The sequence below is a fragment of the Hippocampus comes genome, unplaced genomic scaffold, assembly GCF_001891065.2.
Source record: "Hippocampus comes isolate QL1 unplaced genomic scaffold, H_comes_QL1_v1.1 scaffold118, whole genome shotgun sequence".
Classification (NCBI taxonomy): domain Eukaryota; kingdom Metazoa; phylum Chordata; class Actinopteri; order Syngnathiformes; family Syngnathidae; genus Hippocampus; species Hippocampus comes.
Genome location: NW_017805461.1, coordinates 1,669,495 through 1,682,672, shown reverse-complemented (window position 1 = coordinate 1,682,672; position 13,178 = coordinate 1,669,495). Strand labels below are relative to the sequence as shown.

General features: G+C 42.1%; 2 protein-coding genes and 1 non-coding gene across 3 annotated transcripts in view; 1 reads left to right on the top strand and 2 right to left on the bottom strand.

Annotated features, from left to right (window-relative positions):
- LOC109518809 (putative methyltransferase NSUN7) overlaps positions 1 to 4,139 on the bottom strand; it is a 37,922-nt gene extending 33,783 nt beyond the window's left edge. Inside the window, exons 1-2 of the mRNA XM_019874898.1 lie at positions 3,897 to 4,139; positions 2,575 to 2,920 (exon numbers count right to left, since the gene is read on the bottom strand). Of these exons, the coding sequence (XP_019730457.1) occupies positions 2,575 to 2,920 (346 nt within the window). The 5' untranslated portion in view covers positions 3,897 to 4,139. The remainder of the gene's footprint in view (positions 1 to 2,574; positions 2,921 to 3,896) is intronic.
- A 565-nt stretch (positions 4,140 to 4,704) lies between these two features.
- On the top strand, positions 4,705 to 4,776 carry trnam-cau (transfer RNA methionine (anticodon CAU)). Its single transcript has one exon. It is a non-coding gene; the product is annotated as a tRNA-Met (tRNA).
- A 1,574-nt stretch (positions 4,777 to 6,350) lies between these two features.
- Positions 6,351 to 13,117, bottom strand: LOC109518793 (neuronal acetylcholine receptor subunit alpha-9-II). The gene is made up of 7 exons (XM_019874864.1): positions 13,029 to 13,117; positions 10,951 to 11,622; positions 10,613 to 10,758; positions 9,307 to 9,461; positions 8,747 to 8,927; positions 8,209 to 8,560; positions 6,351 to 7,886 (listed from the first exon to the last, which is right to left on the bottom strand). The coding sequence occupies exons 2-7, from the start codon at positions 11,030 to 11,032 to the stop codon at positions 7,099 to 7,101; spliced, it is 1,704 nt and encodes a 567-aa protein (XP_019730423.1). The 5' UTR covers positions 11,033 to 11,622; positions 13,029 to 13,117; the 3' UTR covers positions 6,351 to 7,098.
- Positions 13,118 to 13,178: the final 61 nt, after the last annotated feature.

Here is a 13,178-nt window from a genome sequence, read left to right as displayed (position 1 = left end):
GCTCTGTCTGTGTGTGTGTGTGTGTGTGTGTGTGTGTGTGTGTGTGTGTGTGTGTGTGTGTGCGTGTGTCTCCCAGGCCACTTGACGGAACTTTCCTGCAGTGCCACATTCTCTTGAATGTTTTACACTGGGATGGCACTCTGCCTTCATTGTGTTGCCAAAGAGATTAGAAATTCACAGTGGCCTCCCCAATACCTCTCGTCAAACTTATCAGTCTGAAATGTTCTCTACGGTATATATATATATATATATATATATATGTTTTTATGTTAAGAAACCTGCCTTGGGACTCTGGCTGAAAACTAAGCATTTATGCCAAGTCCGGCGCATTTACACTGTTTATTCTTGTTTTGATTAATGTGCACTGTACCAAATAAATAAATAAATAAATTCAGTCCATCCTCCACAAGTGTAAGTACTATGACCTGTCGTGTTACACTAATCTGTGTCGGTGACACATAGTGCCGGGGCCTTTGGTGATGGATGCTCAGCTATGATCTGCATTAAGAATGGGACTTGGAGTCGCCCTGGCATGTCCTGGTTCAGTGGATGGATAGCGTAATGGAGCAAAATCATTCATAGCTGTGAGGGTGTTCCCAATACCCGCATGACCTCTCCATCTACTACAAAACACATGAATCGATTTCCACCCCCCCTCGCTGCCTCACCTTCCCGTCCTTAACACCATGGTGAATACACACCCGTGACACTTAGGCCAGCAAGACCCCACCCTCATGGCAGATAACACACCACGAGACAAATTGATCTGAAGAGTCCGACGGAAATTCCCCTTGGTAATGAAAGCATTTTCCCCTTCTTCTTGCCCTCCATCCATCTCGCTGCATCCAATTCTACTTGTCAAATTAATATCCACACACTGACACGTTTTCTGCTCACAAAAGCAAAATTAAATCAAAATGAACGTTGCCACTGACATTATCACTGAAAAGTCATGCATGTTTACCCTGAATAAGACAGTGTTGATTATATGGTACTAAATAGAAATCCCTGTTATTTGTGGGTAATAGAGGCAGAGGCCTACCGGAAACTGAAAAATGTGTCAGCATGTGATGTTCCGCTAAAAATTTTTAGAATTGCCTATAGATGCCACGGGATTATGGCAGAGCACTACTTTTGTCTAAATTAAGTTTCTCAACTCATGCCGACACAGTTCTTTGGGACCAAGATGCCACAAGATGTCAGCAAAGCACTATTTTTGTCTAGATGAAGCTCCTCACCTCTCATCGACATAGTTCTTTGGCACCAAGATGGTACAGGATTGCGAATATGCAAGGGTTCACTGCATTTGATAAAAGAAACAACAGGGTTTTTTTTTAAGGTGGGAAAAGTGCTAAGACGGAAGTTTTCCAGAAGACCACTAACACATGCAAAATACAGTGGTGGAACCTCAATTTTCGTAAGGCTCGGTTTTTGCAAGATGTGTTTTTTTTGGACCTTTAAAATTGTTAACAATTGTCAACACCAAACACGTCCACCCGCTTGGGGGACTTGGCCAGTTACTTCCTAGAATCAATAACCTACATAAAACATTTCCTGTGCATGCGTAACTTTCTTACTTTTCTTGTAAGACTTGTAAACATGTCAACATGACACGTTGCATCATGGACGTAGGGCCATTTTTGGTGCTACTGGTCTTTTGTTTCCAATTCAGACATGCCCCTTCACCCTCTTTCCTCTGTCTGTATTCCTAACTTCATATTTTCTCAGCCGAATTTAAGCATGGTTAGATGTTGTGGTGCTTTATGGGGTGCAGCACATCTTCACAGGAGTGAGCGGCACGGATCGTCACCCAGCACGTGCTACATAATTCCTTGCTTAGATGCAGTATAATCTTTTTCACAAGAGTTGCTGACAGATTATAACATATGGTAATACATTCATTGTCTTGAATATCGGTTTTAAGTTTAATAAAGGTAAAAGTGATTTTATGCAGTTCATTTATGCATTTCATAGTTATCTGTATTTATTACTCATTGTTGTCTGTCTGTTAAATTATAGTCATTCCCCATTAAAAATGTAAATATATTACTTTTTGGAATGGATTAATTGGATTTACATTCTTTCCTATGGGAAATATTGCTTTGGCTTTTGTATGACTTCAGTCATCCATCCATCCATTTTCTATAACAATTGTTGTGATTAGGATCATAGATGAGCTGGAGCCTAACCAGCTTACTTTCAGAAAAAGGCAGGATACACACTTGACTGGCCACTAGAACAACTGCTGAGAGCATTAACAAACCATACGATACATATTTGTGGGATGAGAGAGGAAGCTGGAGTAGACTACCTGGAGGAAACTGACACAAGTATGAAGGGAATATTGAAGACTCTACACAGAAGGGTCTGAGTTGAGATTTGAACCCGGGACCTTTTGACCGTGACGCAGAAATGCAAACAACCAGTCCAGCCCTTGCAAAGCATTCATTTCATTCGTTTTTGATCCTTTCATCCTGTTCTAGTCTTTATGACAAAGTCAAAAGTCACGATTAGCTTTATGCATACTCAAACGTGCATTTATAAGAAAAACAACTTGCATTAGTAGTCTCTTACATATCAGCGTATTGAAGGCCAGCTCATAGGCAGGACGTAGCATCTCGTCTTCAACTTGTGGCAAAGGCAGCTCCTTCCCTTCACCATACCTCACCAGCTGGCGACCTGCAGGCTTCTCCTGGTGGCTGTTCTGGAAGATGACGGAAGCTAGCAGGTAAACACTGTCTGGGAAAGCAGCGTGACCTTGGCTGGTGCTCACGAGGTTCAAGGGGACTTGAGAGGCACCACTCTGGAGGTCTGTTTCACCCTCATGTTGGGAAATAGGTTCATTTGTTTTCCATTTGGAAACGATATGACATCTCCCACTGTTTGCTTTTGTCACCGGTGTCTCTTTTTGCTCAGACATCTGAAATCAGAACAGAGCAGTGTTTCCCTTTAACGAACTAAGGCACATATTTCCAGTATGTAAGGCACTTATTTTACATATAAAACAGAATTGTTATACATCTACAATACAATGAGAGGTCTTGTGGAAATGCAATTAAATGTTCTGCCTATCACATTATGTTGCTGACATAGAGAGATGAGCAAAGATACATTATTTGCACTCGATAAATAATGTTTAGCCGATTTAAGCGAAATCGGGTCATTTCCTGTGGCACACCTGCTGAGCTCTAATGGCACAATAATGTACCACAAAACAGTGATTAGGAATTACTGCAATTAATATGCTATACATATAGGGTGTACAATTCTTTGTTGTATCGATTTACACAGTATTACTGTCAATCACATAATACTTGCAACTTTGTACAAAGTGTACAAATATTACGGAGCCAAATTAGACAAAAACTTTTGTTACCACATTGCAACATGCAACGCAATCTCCGATTTGTTCTGCTAATTGCTTACATTAGATTTAATTTTCTTTGAATTCCTTCTTAATGCATTATTTTCCTTTGCTGATTAATTCTCTACAACAGCAACAACAGCAGCAAAAATGTTCTTTCAGTCTAAGTGAAATTAGGTAATACAGTACACGAACTCATATTTCCAGTCTTCACTGAAGTGAAACCGAACTGTAAAAATTGACGTTCAATTTCAGGGATAACCTGAAATAGAACGTAACGTTCTTTTCCTAGCACTGATTCTATTTGACGCGCGTCGACAGAATACAATCAGATCTAGACATGCAAAGCGAAGTTTGCATTTCCCAAATAGACGCGCAAGAATCTCCAAGACAACCACAAGCTCATGTCAAAGTGGCGTTTGCGGCGAATCAAGAATGAAACTGCATGGTCCCCCTAATGAAGGAGCTGTAGCTCGTTAGCGTTTAACCCGCATATTCGGACAAATGAGAAGTTATGGAAAACAGCTCAAACCTTAATCGGATGCAGCAGATGGCGTCCACAAGCTTTTTCCAAACTTCTGGGGGAAAAGGCGGATCGTTAAGGGACGTAGCAGAATAGGCGTCCCCTCGTAAACACCTTGCACCGCACTAGATTCCTTTGGGGACACTTTCTGTCAGTATGTTTGATACAAATAACTATTTAAAGGTGCATCAAAAAATTTGAAACATAATTTGATCATGTTTATGCTCTTTGGTATACTGTACTTATACTGTGGGTGCCTGGTATTTTTATAGCACTGAAAATCTATAATAAAATTTGGAAAAAAATGATCAACAAGCTCTGCAGAAACCTGATATCGATCGTGTTCATTTGAATCAGGTGTGTTGCAATAGGGAGAGATGGAAAACATGCAGGACGACGGCCCTCGAGTACCGAACTTTGACACCTGTGTGCTAACCAATCATCCTGCCACCTGTATTTGTTGCTTGTTTTCAAGATCAAAAAATACGAGTGTGACTGTTGCTGCTATGACCATTTAATTTCTCTCATGTGATCCGCCCATACATACATAGGCTACATATTTTATAGTGCCCTTTTCCGCTCATGTACTAGAGTAATTCCAACTACCGGAAAGGAGATTGTGCAGTGCGAATTGATGCATCACTTCCACCAGACTCAGCGACATGCTCACAGCAGCATGACACTGTACACAGCATTATAGTGCCCTCTGCTGTTGAATAAAGGCCAATAAAGAAACTTGACAGCGCGTTGAGCATTTTTGCGGTTGAAAAGGGATGAAGGCATAGGATATTTCGGTGTATATGGTGATACCACGAACAGCAGAGTGGCGCAGCGGAAGCGTGCTGGGCCCATAACCCAGAGGTCGATGGATCGAAACCATCCTCTGCTAAGAGAGTGAATTTTTTAGGGCCGCCAATTTCTACTATGCCCAGTTGCGGATTGTAAAAAAAAAAAAAAAAAACTTAACTGACTTCTCTTTGTGACATTAAATTGTTCCACGCTTCAACCGTCACGCGTCGTGGGCACGCCCGTACCAAACGAGTCTCTCGAGAGAGGAATGTTGTCTGTTGGAGACTACAGCACAAATCCACGACCGCAAATAAACGTCACTTACCTGCCTAAATTGTTCAAATGTGGATTATTGAGCATTCTAAATTCAGATTAATAAAACAAAAGTATTAAATACCCAAAGTAGTTTATAGTATGATATCTTTTTTTCCGTAATAGTGTTGCCATAGTATAAAAAATACTAAGGAGAAAAAAAATATATAAATCTAAACAGTCTATGTGAGAATGTGTTTACGTGTATGTGGAGCAGATGAGCCTTTTCCCCAGGCTTTGTGATTACAGTAATAGCTTTTATTTTAGCTGTATCGCATTCACTCTAAACTCATTAATGGCACTGAAAAAAACAGGTTAAAGGAAACCTGTTTAAAGTTTAAACGAGGGATTTTTATTCGCAGATGCCTTTATGGCCTGTGGGACTCCAAAGGCAGCTGATAGGTATCGGTTGGCCAAGCGGAACTCAGCTTCAGCGGTCGCCGAGGCAAAAACCCAGACGTAGGAAGAGTTGGGTGAGGCCGACTTCCGGACGGCTTCGAAGAAATCATGGTCCACCATCCGACGTCTTAGGAGGGGGAAGTTGTGCACCATTAACACTGTGTACAGTAGAGATGGGGCGCAGCTAACCTCAACTCAGGCAGAATACTTCGAAGACCTCCTCAACTCCATCAACACACCTTCCATAGAGGAAGCAGAGTCTGAGGACTCTGAGGTGGGCTTTCCTATCTCTAAGGTTGAAGCCACGAAGTGGTTAAAAAGCCCCTCGGTGGCAAAGCCCCAGGGGTGGATGAGATCTGCCCGGAGTTCTTCAAGGCTCTGGATGTTGCGGGGCTTTCCTGGTTGACACGCCTCTGCAACATCGCGTGGCCATCGGGGAGAGTGCCTCTGGATTGGCATAATGTGAATGGAGGGTATTTCGCGCAGTTGTGCAATATCTGTCAAATATGTATGAACAGATGTACAGTACATCCTGAAGATGTATGAAATAAATGAAACTCTTTTCCAGTCAAAACCACCCAACCTGCCTACATGCGCCCAGCATTGTACGGTATTGTACTCCTATTAAAATGCATGCTGTTTTGGAGAAGGGGATGTCAGACTGTGTTCCATAATTAATGCTCCATATTACCTTACATTCTCCAGTGCCCAGGCTGTGCTGCAAACAAAGCATGCTCATTTACCATTCACTGGGTGATTTTGAAAAGAAAAAAAAGATTCAGCTAATCCTGAATGTGTACTAACACTGTACTTTTGAGTGGCCTGGGTTTCTGATTTCACTGTGGTGAATGCAGGTGAACAGCAGATCCTCTTTCTTATGTGTATTCAAAGGTTGGGGAAGTATTGGACCTATAAAGTTGTGCTTGACCATGAGCATGGCAGCACTTTCACTGTAGGCAAGACGTATGCAAAATGTGAAGACAGAACAGTGGTGTGCTTTAGCTTTAAGATCAATATAAATTTTTTAAATACAACCTTAAGTTTAGAAAAATAGACTTCGATGATTTTACAAATATGTGACAGAAATGGGAGGAAAAATTACATTACTGCGCACAAGTTATCATTATGATTGTTGTTTATAGTGAAGTTATGTATGTCTTTTTCTAGAAGGAGGGAATCTATTAATAAAGTTTTACTTGTTTGCTAAAAAAAACTTGACGAAATTACTTTTTGCGCTAAGGCCAAATGTACACTAAAGTATTGCTTTGGCGCCATCTTATGGCATCTCAGTGCCAAAGTACTCTGTTGGAGTAAGTTAAGGAGTTTCATTGCATGCTTTGTTGCCATTTTGTGGCATCTATGGGCAGTATGGGGCTTAAGTTGTTTCATGGCCACTGACTCTTGGGCAATCCATTCTTTCCATAACAGGTTGTCATCGTGACTGTGATACGTCATTTTAATTTGATCACTGGAAGATTAACACGCTAGATTCTTGGTTTGTGAATAAAAGTTGTCGCGTTAGAGTATCACGGATCTCAAGGCACCACTGTATAGGCAATAACAAACCATTTTTGGGTGGCTATCATTTAATCGCAGATTTTTGCTTTTTGTGATAGGGTTCAGACCCGGTCCCGCCCGGAAATAATGGCGCTTCACTGTACGGTTCTTATTTAAAGAGCTCAGCAGTATAAAACCAGATTGACTGTATTGGTCACTGGGCCTTCCCAATGACAAGGATGCTCATAAGAAAGACCATGATGAAGAAGATCCACATGAAGAACCTGTCCATCACTTTAGCAATCTTCTTCCACTCAGCCCCCTTGGCACATGTGGCCCTCTGCTCTCTGAAACAATTTGCAATGTATTCAACATTGCGCACCAATTTAGGGTCCGCACCAGGGATGCCATTGCCATTCTGACAGAACACACAGGGACCAAATGTTACCGTAGGACCTTGGACTGGTGTTTTTTTGTCTTCGGGGCAGCAGGGTGGATTTTTGTCTCTGGGGCAACATGGAAGCTTCTGCTCATCTTTACAATCCCCTGTTGCAATCTTCCCATTAGAGCATTCATACTTCCCAAGTGGAAACGTAGAGTAGAGGCTCCTCTCTGCCCTGGTGATGTGGTGCTGAGTTTTCATTTTGGGATGTTCTTGTGGTTTCGGAGTCTGGGGCTTGGGGTTCTTTTGACCCTGTCGCTTTTCTCGACTACTGTGACATCCCGCTTGGCCGTTTGCTCCAATATGGGAGTTGAGGTACTGGCGACTGACATCATTCTGAGCCAAGTGAGCGGATGAAGAGAACGAGGAGGAGGAGAAGGAGGCGCAGTTCTCGCCCACTTCATACACACAGAAGATCTTGGACATGTAATCAATGATGAGGACTTTCGCCCAGTGGGGTACTGGTTTGGCCTCGGGACCGCAGAAGTGGATATTCATGATGAAGATGGTGAGAGCTGTGGAGGCTGTGACCATCGTCATGGTGGCGATATAGTACTTGCCTGCGTAATAGACACACACACACACACACACACACACACACACACACACACACACACACACACACACACACACACACACACACACACACACAGGTAATTTTGCACAGCCTTCTACTTGGTGACGTAAAATTAAAATTAAAATTAAAAGCTATTCTCTGTGTCTCAGTATCAGTCAAGGTACTCTATCTATCTATCTATCTATCTATCTATCTATCTATCTATTTATCAATGAAGGAATGAACAAATCTTGACTTGAACTCTTATCGCTTACTGTTGAAATCATTTTATTAAAACGCAAAACCCAAAGTGAGACGTCTCTTACCTATGAGAGGCACACTCTCTGAGGGAGGCATGCTCTCGGCCACCATGAGCTGGAACACGGTGAGAGCCAGAAGCACCGTCACCCCCAGAGAAACCTTCTCCCCAGAGTCTGCAGGCAGGTAGAATCCAAGAGGAGCCAAGAAAGAGATGAGGAAGCATGGGAGGAGGAGGTTGAAAACGTAGAAGGAAGAGCGGCGCTGTAGCAGCACCGTGTAGGTGATGTCAGGGTACGGGTCGGAGCAACAGCCGTACATGATGACGTTCTTGGTGGCCGGCATGCCGTGGCACTCCCACTCCACATTTTCTACAAAGTCGGATAGGTCGCCGCTGTCCATGCCCATGAAGATGTCCACCTGCAATGTGGGGCAAGGATGAGATGGTGAAAAGGAAGCACATTTTCAACGATATATGCTGAGGTTGGCTGACATTTTTATTGTTGGTCATTGTTGTCATTGTTTTCTCTTGAACCAGTTGTGATGGTTCCATTTTGTTGCACTTTGTGGTACAGTGACAAGAAAGCTATTCTATTCTATTCATACCTGGTTTCCATTGTAGGTCCAGGATCCGAAGGTCAGATTACATTCCTGGCTATCGAAGGGAAAGTAAGAGACGTCTACGACACAGGAGCTCTTGGTGATGGCGGGAGCGTCCCAGGTGATCTCTCCATTGTAGCGTAGCTTCACGTTGGTGTCCATGGGTCCGGACAAGGCGTCATCAGCCCTGGACGAGCAGAGAGAGTGTAGCAAAACAGCTTGAGAGCATCTAGTCCCCCATTGTCACCTCCTTCTCCTCTTCTGCAAAACTTAATACTGTTAAGAGGTTAACATTTTATTTTGTTGGAGACACCAATGATTGTACTGGAAGTGAAAACTGTCGTTAAAAATCCTGTAAGGTGAATTCGGAGATCTGACTGCTCGGCTAATTGATTCAACTTCTGATATATCGTATACATAGAATATTAGTACAGGTCTATACACATGCGATTAGATTGTTGAAATGACATATAGCAGCCATATGACAGAAAGCACATTGTTTGGCAAAACAAAACACTTTATAATCGCATAGCAGTCACCAAAGAGTGAGTGACATCTGGGCATACTTGTTATAGAGGACAAGATCAGGTCTCCAAACAAGGTTGCTGGGAATGTGGATGATCTCTAATCCGTCATAGTCTTCCTTATTCCACTTCAGGTAAGCATCGTGCCACCTCTGTCTTATCCACAGATAGGCAATCAACACCTGGTTCCTCTCATCCTAAAAGCACGACCAGCGCACAAACACACTTTGATTATCAGTCTTCACTGATGTGTGTATTTATAGCTATAGCACCACTTTACTGTTTTCACTACACACACACACACACACACACACACACACACACACACACACACACACACACAACAAACTACGGTAGTTGTTGAGTGCAAATTGAAACTGTCGTGGACCTGAACAGTAACCTGATCCAGCTCAGTAACAGTAGGCCTGGCCTGGTACTTTAAGAGCCAAGCTTTTCATTTAACTACATTAAGCCTCTGGGCTCTATGATAGCCATTTGGCTTCCTTTTATGGAGCCATTTCAGCCGTGTTAATGTAAGTGTAATAAAAATCCCTAAGCGTGGTAAGTTTTTAATCTCCAATTTATGCTCCTTAAAGTCCCTGTAAGGTGACATTCAGTACTTCTACATTTGACACACCACAATGAACACTTTTGTTAAACTTCCAAATTTGAATGATGAAAAAAAAAAATCATCAATCATAAAAAAATTAAGCTTCATTGTCTAAAATCAAGCCATTTTCCTGCTTTCAAGTGCAGTGTGACACCACAACGCTGCTGAAAAATGGGCACTATTTGTCTCGCATCTTTCTTCTGCCCAGACACACAACCTAATATTTTTCAGCCAAAAATTTATACGTGTTGAAAGCCTCCAAAAGCTAGAAAATATCCTACGAGGTCATTGCAGGGCTTTTTATCCACAAAAAGAGGCGCTGGCCACCAGCTCTCTCAGGAACTAACAGGTGTAGCCCTATTAATAATAACTTAGTAACTTACAATTGTGCCAGGCAACCAGTAATACGAACCAAGGTGCCGAATTTCTTAAGTGTGGGCAACTCATTCTTGATGCTGAAGTGTGTCACCGGGCTTTTTTTCAGCCATGCCCCAAAAACCAGGAAAGTGAAATGGTGAAAAACATGTAGAACGCATTGAACAGCAAATCTATGTACCGGTATTCACTTTACAGTGTCTTTAAATACAGCAACGATGTATGGTTTGCATCAATTCCGGCTCTAGGTGACTACGGTAATTAAATAAAATATAGCTCCTTTTTTTTTCTTTAGGTTATTAAAATCTAGGTTTTTACGTGGACGATGCAATGATCATAGAGTTTGAGGGAAGCAGGGCTCACCATATCTTTGATTTGCGAGAGTGTGATTTGTAAAGTCACGTTCAGAGCTCGGTCTGTGTCCTCCACGGGCCGCAGGGCACTGGTATAGTTTTCCATCAAATCATGGAGTAGCTTCTGGGCATAGTGACCTTGAGCTGAATGAGCCACTGCAGAAACAAAGTTCACCTTTAACGTCTGAGTTTTGGATAGACCAAACCCCAACACACTTCTTGCTTAGAATTTGTTCAAACTTGTTTTAGGTGGCAGTGCATTGCACCATGCTCTGAGATGCAGTATTTCAAATATTATGAACAAATCAACAATTAGCAAAAACAAAATGTCAAACAAAATTGTCTTACCCGAAGGGAGCAGCATGGCCAGGCAAAGTATTTGGATCATCTTGTCCAGGTGCGATGTGGGAGAAAAAAAAAAAAAATACATTAAACAAATAACCTGTGGCACATGACACCTCAAATGACAATGTCCCAATATTGGTCCATGGGCCCACCTCAGGACCTTAAGTGGGATCAGAGCTGGCGCGGTGCTCTGCAGGGGGTGGACACTGATAATGACACTGGAGTTGCTATCACGTAACTCAGCAGCAGAAGACTGAGAGAAACAGGATGCTCACCAGTCACCGGCTCGCCACGCACGGCTGATTCACCTGGCGGGCATCTTCACACCACAATGTTGAAAACATAGAAGCTTAGGACAACTGAGCACAGATCAAGTTGTACAGCCATTTTTTTAACAGACAGATTAATGTAAGGCAACTATGTGGACAATGAAACCAGCCACGCATTGGCTAATTGCTGTTTGGTGGTCAGAGACCATGACCCTGTAACCTTATTATAAGGTGGGCTACCTTAATTAGCTATGTGAGAGGGCATAGGATATCGCAATGCAGTCTGACATAACTGCATACATTACAACACATACACTGATAACTACAAATGCATGCTTTTAATGAATTTTAATTATTATAAACCCATTATGTCCATCCATCCATCCATTTTCTGACCCACTTTATCCTCACAAGGGTCACGGGGCATTGTGGAGCCTATCCCAGCTGTCTTTGGGCAGTAGGCGGGGGACACCCTAAACCGGTTGCCAGCCAATCGCAGGGCACACAGAGACGAACAAACATCCACACTCACAGTCACACCTAGGGACAATTTAGTGTCCAATCAGCCTTCCATACATGTTTTTGGAATGTGGGAGGAAACCCACGCAGGCACAGGGAGAACATGCAAACTCCACACAGGAAGCCCGGAGCCGGGATCGAACCCACAACCTCTGCACTGTGAGGTCGACGCGCTAACCACTGGATCACCAGGCCGCCAAAAGACCATTGTACATGTTTAATATTTCTGCAAGTGCTTTGTCTCTACCACAGGGTTTATAGTGACCTGGACCTGAAGTGCGCAGTCCTTTTTTTTTGCCGAATTGTGTTTTGGCAAATGAGAAAAACTCATGCATTAAACAGCAACAGAGATTAACAAAAAAAGTTAAGTTATTCAACCAAATATTTGCTCCAACTAAATCATATTTTGAGTGACATTGAATCTATGAGGGGAGGAAAAAAAAGACTGTCTTATGTTGGGATTACGTGATGAATTTCGAATTGATCTTGGAGGACCATCACAACATTGTCCCTGTGGGATAAAAGTCAAATTAGTGTAAATAAGGATCTTGTTATTTTTAAGGTAAGATGTTTAATGTAGGACTTACACTTATTAAATTGTGTATGTGTAACTTCGTGTCTGGTGAGTACATACTGGTACTAGTAGTGACAGAGAGGCTTTAGTCTCATGGGAAGCATTGAAAGCTGGGTCATATTCATGAATCATATTCATCTTTCTTTAGTCATATGGGCTGCTAATTGTAGCTAGTAAGTGGTTCGCAGTCTTGTGCCGCTGCTGTTTTGAAATATAGCACCCATTGCCAAGGTTTGTTGGAGACGATCTAAGAGGCACAACATGCCAGCTGGTATACCATCTGTTACCCTGTTCATTACCCGCCCGTGTATGTGAGGTGATCTGTATTTTATGATAGATTAGAACCCTGCCTGAAGTACTAAAAACAAGTTTGAACCCAAGTATAACAATGGCAGAGTAAACACGTGTATATACAGTATCACTGTGTGAGAAACACTAATAAACCTTAATACATGTAGCACTTCCTCTACTAGACAGATATGCAATTCCATCTTTGTAATATTTTTATTTCAATGGCTGATTTTGGACTTGTACATCCACCCTACCCGCCTTTTTTTTTTTTTTTTTTTTTTAGCTCAAATAGCCACCTAATAACACTAATTTTGGCTGTGACTGAAATTTTAAGACCTGTAGTGTTGGTTTGTGTTGTACTAGACACATCCATGCTCGGAAATACAATGAGAAAACACACAAAAAGACTAGTGTTAATTTACACAGACTTTATTTACAGATGAATCTTTTGACATATCTGCTGGCATTGTCAAGGTGACGCAATACGTAAGCGTTTTCTTTTACTTTGGAGGTTGCATTTAATGTGTTTATTCGAGGTTTTTAAAAACAAGAATCCAAATATATTCCTGTAGAAGGTC

Excerpts from the sequence above, each read along its gene's own strand:
- LOC109518793 (XM_019874864.1), bottom strand. The coding sequence starts at position 11,032 with ATGTATTTTTTTTTTTTTTCTCCCACATCGCACCTGGACAAGATGATC. Across the intron at positions 9,462-10,612 it reads TCTCGCAAATCAAAGATATG|GATGAGAGGAACCAGGTGTT; the intron begins GTGAGCCCTGCT and ends TCGTGCTTTTAG. Across the intron at positions 7,887-8,208 it reads AGAGAGTGTGCCTCTCATAG|GCAAGTACTATATCGCCACC; the intron begins GTAAGAGACGTC and ends TCTATTACGCAG.